The following is an 11,620-nucleotide window of genomic DNA, read 5'->3' on the forward strand; positions in this document are numbered from 1 at the left end:
GTCAAATACTCTTTTATTATGCGAAAAAAAAAATGAAAATATGTTGAATTTTCTTTACATTTTCTTTATACTGTTGTACTCATTATGACATCACAAGTTGTAGTAGTCTCCTCGTCCAGCAGTTCCAACACAAAGATTTAAAAAATTCATAACTTTTGCATCAATTGTCCAATTTTCCTCAAGCTTTCACTGATGTGTTCTACTAATATTGCTGCATTTTCTCAATCCTTATGTTTATGAAGGTGAACTTGTCCTGTAAAAAAAAAAAAAAATCTTTATGTGGCATTGTATAACAACCTGTTGGCCACACCATTCTGAGACCGCAATGCATGAGCACTTCGGGAAATCATTCTTTTTTTTTTCATAGCCACATAACTTTTTATTGAAGTGTAATTATGATAGAAATGTGGTACAGCAAAGTTGTAGAGAAAATTCCAATTAAGTTTTGCTGTGGTATTAAATATTGTATTGACAAAGCACGGTTGTTTTAATCTTTCAAATGTCCAGTATTAAAAACATAACCCCAAAACAGATGGTAAATATTCTTATGGTTATAATAACCCACACATGAGATTCACTCGACAAAGCCCTGTGGACCACCGCTATTCAATCACCACACAACATGGGCTCTCTAACTGAGGAATGTAGTCGTGATTGACGCTTTCAGCGTACTTCAGCATACAATGACATTGGGCAATTTATCTATCAAAAATAGGCTGGTTTTTACGTTTATTCCAAAAGCAAAATATGCAAAGTTAAATTGGCAAGCCTTTAATTGACTGAGTCGGGTGTGTGACTATGGCATATAAAGAGATAAACAATCAACTGCAAATCTGAAGCATTATGGCATAGAAATGTGAGCTTTATTTTGTCCTTGACAAGGTCAGATATGAAGTAACCTGATAATTTCCTCATTGCAGTGTCTGTGGAGTTTAAAACCTAATACGGAGAGCGGGTGGGTACTTTGCACTTGACCTCTGACTTCATATAATGTCCTTGTTCCCAAAATTAACATTTGAAGAGGTTGGGGTTTTTTTATGTCAGTTTCTTATTAAAGTTCCTGCTCTTCCTTTAAGTACTGCTCAGATAGAGAGAATAACAACATTTTTGTTATATTAGTTTTTATATCTTCTATACGAGCGCCCTTTGAATAACAGGGCCATAATCTTTGTACTTTGTAAGTAGTATTAATGGACTCTGTGATATTCTCACTTTCTGTCAATTACTGAAGTTGGTTATGAATATTTACGAGGTGCACCTCATTAGCTGAGTATCAAATAACAACTGCAGATGCTGCAAATATTTTTTCCCTTTTTTTAATGATAGCATTAGAGTTGCTGACCTATTCTATGCAGACACTGCTCTTTACACTTGTTTCTTCTTCACTGTACATATTAAAGGCAGAATTACTAATTTTTGTAAAACTGGTTTGTGATACTACCAGCACAAGCTGAATTATATATCAGTGACATAATTGTTATTTATATCCTATACCTCCTGAAATTCTTAAGCTACATTGTAGGATTGGCCAAGAATTTCTCACATGACTGAAAACAATCTTGCCATGAATAAAAGTGCCTCGGTATATTTTTCGTCATACCAATATTTGACATCATATTTTTTTTTTTTTTTTGGGGGGGGGGGGGTGGGCAATGACGAGATTGTTAGCTATCAGTATCTTGACAAAGTGAATCACAAACACGATAAGGCTGCGAGTGAGCCACTGCGAGCAATCACCTGAGTGTGCAGCAACAGCAGCTGTTTACTTTGTACATGCACCGTGCATGCAGTATGTGCTGCAGCTGTGCAGCAGATGGCCAGCTGGCTACTAATTGCAACACTGCGAAAGTTAATAGTAGGCCTTCACATAGTTATTATTATTACCTCCGCCAAGGGAGGAGGATATGTTTTTGTTACCGTTGGTTTGTTTGTTTGTTTGTCGGTGTGCAAAATAACTCAAAAAGTAGTAAACGGATTTGGATGAAACTTGCAGGAAAGGTTGAGAATGACATAAGTAACAAATGATTAAATTCTGGTAGTGATCCGAGAATACTTGGGGAATTTATGAATGATTTTGGATATTTTGACAGGTAGTGTCAATGAACTTGGGAGTTCAAGCTGCGCATTTTTGAGGTTTTCAAACGCGTGTGCACTAATGTGCGTGCTCTAGTTTCTGCTACGTTGTAGGGTGAGGTGCACCGCGCAGCTGAGGGCTTATGATGTAACAAAGGCTTCTATATATTATTTTGGAAATCGGGCGATTTTTCAGCATGTATACCAATGGGTTGAAATCACTGATCTCTATGGAAGAGCCCAATATAAGAGCTTTTCCCAGTGGTGGAGAGGAGAAAAATCTCTTTGGGAAGAGCAAGATCATCAGTGGAAAGAAGCTGCTTGGCTGCACTCTCAGAGTGTTTTTCTAGTTATTATGATTATCATCAGTATTATCATTGTTATTGTTATTGTTATTATCATTGTTATCATTATTATGTCATTATTATGGTTATTATTATTATCATTATAAAATTGGTCATTTTTTTTTTAATCAACTCAAAGAATTTCATGATATAAAATCAAATATGCCATGCACTCTTTTCGAGCGCTCTCAGAGTGCTTTTCTAGTTATTATTATTATCATCAGTATTATAATTGTTATTATTATTGTTATTATCATTGTTATCATTATTATTATTATCATTATTATGGTTATTATTATTATTATTATAGAATTGGTCATTTTTTTTTATCAACTCAAAGAATTTCATGATATAAAATCAAATATGCCATGCACTCTTTTCAAGGCACCTCTCAGTGCATGGTATATTTGATTATCGTAGGCTAGAGGATTTGCTCACTCTTTCACTTTCTGTCGGTTATTGACATTAATAGTAGCCCTGGATCATTTAATATTTATAAGGTGTGCATGGTGTCATTTCAGAGTGGAGTATCACATGATATGACAGAAACAGATGCCACGAATATTTTTTTTTCTTCAATTTTTATGATACTGGTAGAGTTGGTGCATTATAATTTCACACATAGGCCTGTACTGACTTTGCATTTTATACTGTTTCTTCTCCACTGCTCAAATTGCAAAAATGAGTGATTTTTTTTTTTTTATACTGCTTTCTTTATAGTGTCAATATGTTTTACTACCAGCATATCTTTACTCATTGCCATAATCAGTGTTTGTAAAGAGGAAGACGTGTTTACTCTTTCACTATTTTGTTTGAACAGCACGGGGTAGTGAACAACTGTGGGTTCGAAGTCTTCATGTACACGTTCAAGTTGTCTGTGAATAGCAAGGTTGCAATGATTTCAAAGGTGGTTACATGGTAGCTTGAATATGTGAGGTTTCCTTCCTTCTACAACGTGGCATTTGACTAATTAGCTTGAACTTTGGTCAATTTATTGACCTCTAGATATGCTGCTTTGTTTCTATCTGGCACCTGTAGAACAAAATATATGTAAATTCAACAAAATGGTTTAAATAGCATTGTATTTTTGTTCTGATTTTGGTATTTTTCATTTTTAAAGACTGTAAGCTTTCAATTGATGTACATAAATTATTCTTCTTTCTCTAGAAAAAACCTACCACAGGAAGCTAATCGCTAGATCTATTCAGTTTTGAGGAAATAAGCTTTGGAGTGTATAGATACAATGCAGTAGACGTACAAATTCAAAACATCTTACGTAGTTGTAGTAATGCGTCATCTTGCAATAAATTATTGAGATGTTAGCAGCAGACAGTACAACTCTAAATATTTTAAAAAACACATATCACATTTAATTTTTTCAGTCAAATCACCTTACCTTGCAGTTTTCTGTGACATCAGGCTTTTTTTTTTTGTTGCAGACAAGTCACATGATAATGTATTATTATGAATTTTATATCTAATAGTCCATAATTGCTCTTATCATAGATTCTTTTCGGTGATTGGTCAAAATGCAATCACATGTCTAATGCAGTGAGGATTGAAATTGTATACAGTGTACAATATTGTGAGCAGTGATGTCACATATTATCAGACAATACGATGCCAGAATTTGAATGGCTGCCAACAAGGCTACAATGAAATGATGTATATTTCATGTGTTTGATTTGATTTTAATTGATTTATTTCTATATTCAGTCAAATACAAATTGAATAAACATTTCAAAAGCACAAAGAATAACAAGTCCTTGTAACGATCAAATAAGTTGATTACATTAACAAGGTAATATAACAATGATTGCTTTGTCTAATGTTATATTATATTTGACAGTACCTTGGGAGTTATGTTTTCCCCATCAAGAAAATATTTCCCGTATGGAAGCACTGTGCACTTCAGGAAAATACATGTATAACCTCTTGGGGGGAAATATAACTACTGCAGGGATGTCAAGTATTATGTTTCACTTCTCTAAAAGGCAATTAGTAGTACATTATATAGATGATGACTGGCGGGGGAGGGGACATACCGAATGTTCCACCCGAAGGATTTGAAATTCTATTGAGGGAGGTTATAAGTCCCGAGACGAAGTCGAGGGACTTATAGCCTCCCGAAATAGCATTTCAAACCCTGAGGGTGGAATGTTTGGTACATGTTCCCGACAACAAAAGTCATCATCTGTTATATTATATGGGTTAGTCAAATACGTCAACGTCAACCATCAAAGATCGTAGAGATTCAGTGTACGAACTTTGCAGCCACAGCCACCATGTACCATGCAGCATGGCATGAATGTGCAGCTAGCACTACGCACTTATACATAGCTCGCTCGCGCAGAGCCAAATTCACTGTGCGCACGCGGTCCTAGGCCTTCTGTCATTTGTTATGTAGAAATGTTTTCCCATGGGAGAACATTACCAAGAATGTTGGCCCATGGGAGAACATAACAAATGTACCTCCATCACGCGACTCTGTTTAGCCAATCACTAACCGGTATTTGACTAACCCATTTAATATTGTATATTGTACATCATTCATATTATAATCTTACACTTCCTCTCTATCCCCTCTTGATCAACCCTACTCTGTCTGTCTTTGTTTGCCTCCAAAGACTATTTGTGACCGTGCATCACAAAACAAACAAAAAGTCGCACCCCTTGATTTTACGTGAGGACTCAAGAAAGGTGAAATGGGTGAACCGAGTAAATGAGTTTTTCATATTTTCTGATAGAGCTATTCTTCTTCTACAGTATTCTTGAGTTTTTCATATTTTCTGATAGAGCTATTCTTCTTCTACAGTATTCTTGAGTTTAGGATCATAAATTGAATGGGAAAGTGGGTTTTGAGCAGTTTTTCTACAACCCCTTTTTTGGTAGAGTATTGTGATCAGGTTTTTCTTTTAGAGGGCCCTTTCATTTCTTGAAAATCCTTTGCACCCTCTTCACTTTCAATTCTAATAACTTTTGAAAGGATGATGCTACTGCTCTGAAAGTTAATATTTATCATGGTCAGAATGTGATAATAGACCATGCTCAATTTCAGCTTAATCTGATAAACCCTTAATTGTTGGTGGTACAGTGGTTAACAGCATGTTTTTGTCCCATTTATGGCACAAGTAGCATGGATTAGTAAAGATTAAGCACTTGAATAGACCATGTACTTCACAGCCTCTCTTTCTCAGTTCACACTTTCCAGAGTGTGTGCTTTCTTTCCAGTATTATATAGGTTAGATGAATCCATTTGAATTAAGTTATACATCATTTTAAAGCTGAGAGTCTGCTCTTTCAGAATCTCCCCTTAACTAAAAATCCATGTCTGGCAACTTTTTGTTTGTTTTGTGGTGCAGGGTCACATTTTATAGTACTCAAACAATCATTTTGTGTCCAGTGAATTCAAAATTTCTTCCTCTCACAGGGCTGGCTGGGATTTACATCCGCTACAAGCAAGTTGAGCTGTACACCGGACACTCCTACCCATACAGTCTACACCGGGTGAACAAGATCTGCCTCGTGTTAGGAACACTTGCCTGCCTCGGCATGTCATTAGTGGCAAATTTTCAGGTACAAAAGTTTACCACATAATTATTATCATTGTATAATTATTATGTTATTGACACTAAATAAAATTTCTGCTGAAGACTAGACACAGTCCTGCTATTATACAGCTGATGCAGTCGTCAATACTGTAAAGCAAGCTAGTTTTGCGAATTGGAGTGGATGGCCTTTTTTGCGGCATGAAATTTTCACGAATTGCTACTGGCATTAGATGCATAATAATGCAGGTGCAAGAACTTCTACATGCACAAATTTTGGCTCTCTAGAAATTAAAATGTGTGCAAACATTTTTTTTTTTTTCAATTCAATTCAATTCAATCTATTTTCATATTTCTCAATGAAGGAATGTACATCAAATATAATAAAACATAATGAATCATAATATCCGGCTTGGATGTACAGTAAATTAATGTAAACATATAAAACATAGCGGTCATTCATCATACGTTTGGTTCTATGTATAACGCTTAAGAAATATGATGGAACCTACTTAAAAGCGAGCTTGTTAAGCATAGGTCCCAAATTCTGAACAGAGTGTAAGATAAAGATGAGGAGCACGGATGCAACGTAGGACCAAAATAAAGAAAAACAAAAATGAAAGGTAAAAATACCTGGGGCAATAACAGAATCTTCTCAATACAAATATACAGACAACCACATTCTGCAGATGTAAGAACAATAGCAATGTTGACAATAGTGTAATAGTATGATTTGAATAATGGGGAAAAGAGAACAACTTGACATGCGAGTCTTCGGAAGAGATACGGAAAACCTAAAGAGTGAACATACAAGTACTAAAATTCAAAGAAAAATTAGAATTACCAGCCAGTATAACACCGAGATGAATACAACAAGCCAGCTGTTCACGCGTTCCGAAGTCTTAGGGTACGAAAAAGGGGACTGGTGTGGAGGAATTTAAGAGCGCAAACAGAGAGGCTTACAAGTAACTGATTTGAATGACAACAACCAACACAGCAGGAAAAGGCACATAAACAAGATAGAAGGAGATTTCAATGGACTTACGCAATGTAGTAGCACAGTGGATTTCTTTGTATTTCCTTTTTACGTTTCTTGAACCCATAAAACGGAGCTTTATGTCGAGGTGCAGAGGATTCCATTAAAAACTAGAAGGAAGTCTTAAGTGTGTTTGTAATTTCATACATATGTTTTGTTTTCCTTTAAAGACTACCGTAGAAGGCTACATAAGACTCCAAGTGTACCATAGCCTTCTCTGTGCACAGTGTGGATTGTGCATCCATTCACATAAAGCATGCACGAGACTCTCAAGTTTGTATCTTAAGAAAGAGAGATGACCGGCTGGTTTTGAATAGTCGGGACACAGGCCTATATGTGTCTGCCCCGACTGAGAACACTTTCTAGAGTTTCTTTGAGAGTGCAAAGTTGGTTTAGAGTTTAGACAAACCAGCTTGACTTTAGTTTCATTTCATTGTGATATATTACCCGCCGAACATGTGGACTTTTGGTATAAGGGTTTCTATACTTTCAGTAGGCAATATAATCTTTGTTTACTGACAATAGTACTTTCAGGATATCTCTGCATAACTGGCATCAAAAGCATGCATGTGAATGGGCTGATCGTTAATAATAGCACTATCATATCACTATATACATGGTTATAGTCGAACGCCAGTCAATTGTTCAATGAGCTTGACCACATGATAGTTGAACATTATAAATGTTTCCTCGTAGAATGAATGGCAAATGTTGCGTTATGTGTTATCAGGCGATAGAACAATTGCATTTTAATAGCACCATTAATCGAATAGCTTTTCATAGTCTATGCAAGGCTAATGAAATTTTACGTAACTGTAAAACTTGTGACCCAAAGTCCATGTCCGATGTAACTTTGCAAATCTTTGGACTGTCAGGAGAAAATATCAGGATTTGAATTCAAATTTGATGTTTATGTTTTTGTGTCAGTTTTATTCCTATCTAAAACAAAACTCAAGGCTACCATGCATTATTGTGGATAGCATATAAATAATCCATCCTATTGATATGTATTGATTAAAAAAAAAAAAGTAACAAACGCAAACAGAAGGAAACTGACCAGAAATGAATATATCATTCATTAGTGGAAAAATTAGCAAAGAAAATGGGATTCCATCGGGAGGTCTTGCATTCAAATCCCAATGTAATCCTATTTTCTTTGCTCATTTTTCCACTGAAAAAAAAAAAAAAATGGGCAGAACTTGTTAAATCTACTAAATTTTCAAAATATCTTTAAAAATGGCTAATTTGAGACAAAACAATTTGATTTTCTTAATTGTGTTGCCAGTTTAAGTATCAGGTACAAAATAGCAATTTCCAGGCTTTTGATAATTCTGCAAACTAAAATACATTTTAATTGGTACATTTGTATGTTACCATCTATAGGAAACAAAGGAAATAAGATTTGGTATACACGTTCATGTATCTTGAAATGCTAAGCAATAACTGATGAAGAAAAAAATGCAGCATCAATCGCAAAATTACGGTAAATCAGGGAAATTGATGGCTGAAATAGAACAGAGAAATACTAAAAAAATCTCCAACAGAAATTTCCTACTGAGGTGTAAAGAAAAATTTGTTCTTCTGCAGGAGACGAATGTGATAGCGGTCCACTTCTTTGGTGCCTTCATCCTGTTTGCCACGGGGGCGGTTTACGGATTCCTCCAGGCGTGGTTGTCGTACCGGTTGAGTCCGGAGCACGCCTCCATTGTCGTCTGTCATATACGCCTCCTCCTCTCCGTCGTCATTGCCATCTTCTTCGTCATCTGTATCCTTTCCCCTTCTTCTTCCCTAATCACAATGTGTAAGAGACACCCTGCCTTGCACGGTCGATGTCAGTGTGACAAGACCTGTATCTCAATTGACATTTATTAATAAAACCTTCTAAACTCACTTATTAATGTGAAAAATACTGACTTGAGTTTTAAAACAGAATTGTTATACTCCAAAAGAATCACCCCCTGTATTATTTGACATCAACATTAAAGACTTAGAAAAAAAAGTGTGGAATACACTTCTTTCCCTTAGTTTCAGAGTATTACATGTACATGTATGTTTGTGTATGTTAGGTTTACATATTAGAATTTGAATACAGGAGAGCTAATAAATTCAGAAGAATTTAAATGCAAAAATTAATGTATCCATTCTTTATATCAACTTACGATATTTGAGATTGAAGCTGCTTAAAAACAAAGAATAATTCAAATAATTATGAGATAATTTTAAACAAGACTATAAAAATATTTCTTTTTATTGCATGTGTGCAAGATCCTTGAAAAGATTTAATTTTCCTCCATTTGATAATGACCTTAGCAAAAAAAAAAAAAGAACTTTGAAGATGGTGTTAATTTGTGTTTGCATTCAAACTATGTTTGTGAGTTCATTTTATGCAGAGTTGTACACACATGAGGACATTGCATCACAAATGTGTGAGAAAAAATGGCATCTACACTGTGTATCCACCTTTTTCTGCTGGTTGTACATAAAATGCCACCTTTAAGAGTAGTTCGAGTCCAAAAATCCTAATGGAAGTTTAAATTTTGTCTGTGGATTTAGAAAACTTTCATTTCATAAATGAGTGTAACACATCACGTATGACTATGGACTTCCAAGAATGAAGTTGCATGTGCAAGGTATGTTTTGATTTCACTCTTGTTGTTTCCAGAGTTCGTATACTAAAATTTATACCACTTTTGTGAAGATGGGTCATAGCTGGAGTATGAACAACATTTACTTCTTGTCACCTGTTTTTATACATGGTAGATATAAATGCATAGTTTGGATATTGTCTGTATGCAATTTGTTTTCCTGAGCAAGATCTCTTTCAACAAGGTATGGTCTCCACACTGGTATCCATGAGTGGGGCAGATATGACGAAAGCAAAGTTACACTGGAAACCAACGGATAAGGTAGTACACCAGTACAAGTTATCCTATGTTTCAGGTTTTTCTTGTGAATCTATGCACAGTAATTAAATTAGAAATTGTAATAGGATGCAACATAATTTGATAAGTCGTCAGGAAAGCAATTGCTTCATAAATGTGAACCACAGTCTACGTGACCATTATCATATACATACAGAATCTTTAGAATATCATTTTATTTGACAGTTCTTTAAAATGCACTTTTGATGCACAAATTATCAAAGACTTCCTGCTGTTGAAGGGGTATACTTCTTAACACACCCTTACCTTCCAACACACCCTTACCTTCCAACACAACCTTACCTCCTGCCACACCCTTACCTGGTACCATACCCTTACCCCGTACCACACCCTAACCCCCTAGCTTACCCTTACCACACCTTTCTACCACAACCACAATACTCCCCAACTACACATTCACCTCCTAACGCACCATTACCTACTATCACGCCTTTACCTCCTACCACAACCTTACCCCTACCGCACCCTTACCCCGTACCGCACCCTTACCCCATACCACACCCTTACTGCATCCGGTCCTATCGCTTTCCGTACCCTCTGCCATGCCTATTAAAACCCTTACCACACCCTTAACCCCTCTCCACACTCCCTTATCAATTGCCGAGGACTCTTGACACTAATCATCCTATTAATAGTAAGATGAAGAAACACTACAAAATGATTTGCTCAAAAGATGTCAAATGATATACGCTGTCAAAATTATTTAAAGTTGTTTAAAGAATCTCCCAGAAAGTACTTTCTTGACAAGTACTGAACCATATCTTTTTTCTGCATATTTTCATATGATCATTACATCTATATGTTTTTCTTGTTTTTGTTCTGTTCTTGTCTCGAAAATTTAATCCAACACTCAGTGTGTCTCCATATTCTAGTACTCATGCATACCTGAGGGAACTTATTTCATACAAGGCCGCAAGGCTTTTCTCTAGTTTTCTTTTTCATTTCCATGAACTGTTTGATTTGGCAAATATGTAAACTTGAACTTTGTTTATCTGTGTTATGTCAAATTTCAATTAATTATTGTTTTGTGTGCTTTGTAACCACTTATTTTATTGGAATGAATAAACGAAATGAAATGAAAAAAAAAAAAATCGCCCAGCGCCAAATACCAACACTGTCTGAGACTGATTTATTTCTACTACATGTATGTCTGTCATGACGAGATGATTCTTTACCAAGTCTGTATTTTCCCCAATTACGAGTGGTCTCGATTTGACGTTGAATTCTCCAGGATTACGCCATACACATCGTCGCCACGGCGTCAGAATGGATCATCGCCATGGCCTTCCTCTTCTACTTCTTCACATTCATCAGGGACTTTCAGAAGATCACGCTGGACTTTGAGTTCAAGCGCTTCACACCCGAACCCTTCTTCAATGTGGAGGTGTATGGTAACAACATTGAAGCCATCTAGGGCCGCAATAGCCCACTGCCTCCTTTTTAACTGGGGCCGATCACCTCCCACTACAGGCGACTCCTGCTGTAATGCAGTGCTCGGACCAGCAGTTTTCTTGCGGTGTATCAAGTTTTCTGTATACTGAAGGGAAATTTGCATTGTAGACGTTTGTGATGATACATGTAATTTTGGGACTTGAGTTTCAATTTCTTTGCAATGGAACTTCGTCTTAACCTGTTGAGGATGAGTCCCGAGTATACTCGGGCAGGTGTCTATGGGAA

The 11,620-nt window shown here is 36.1% G+C and overlaps 1 protein-coding gene across 1 annotated transcript in view; it reads left to right on the forward strand.

The window, feature by feature from the left end:
- The window catches only part of LOC140235733 (DNA damage-regulated autophagy modulator protein 1-like), a 33,810-nt gene extending 22,453 nt beyond the window's left edge, over nucleotides 1-11,357 (forward strand). Inside the window, exons 5-8 of the mRNA XM_072315746.1 lie at nucleotides 5,848-5,993; nucleotides 8,589-8,766; nucleotides 9,831-9,907; nucleotides 11,175-11,357. Coding sequence (XP_072171847.1) covers nucleotides 5,848-5,993; nucleotides 8,589-8,766; nucleotides 9,831-9,907; nucleotides 11,175-11,357 — 584 coding nt within the window. The remainder of the gene's footprint in view (nucleotides 1-5,847; nucleotides 5,994-8,588; nucleotides 8,767-9,830; nucleotides 9,908-11,174) is intronic.
- The last annotated feature ends 263 nt before the right edge of the window (nucleotides 11,358-11,620 follow it).

The sequence above is a fragment of the Diadema setosum genome, chromosome 12, assembly GCF_964275005.1.
Source record: "Diadema setosum chromosome 12, eeDiaSeto1, whole genome shotgun sequence".
Classification (NCBI taxonomy): domain Eukaryota; kingdom Metazoa; phylum Echinodermata; class Echinoidea; order Diadematoida; family Diadematidae; genus Diadema; species Diadema setosum.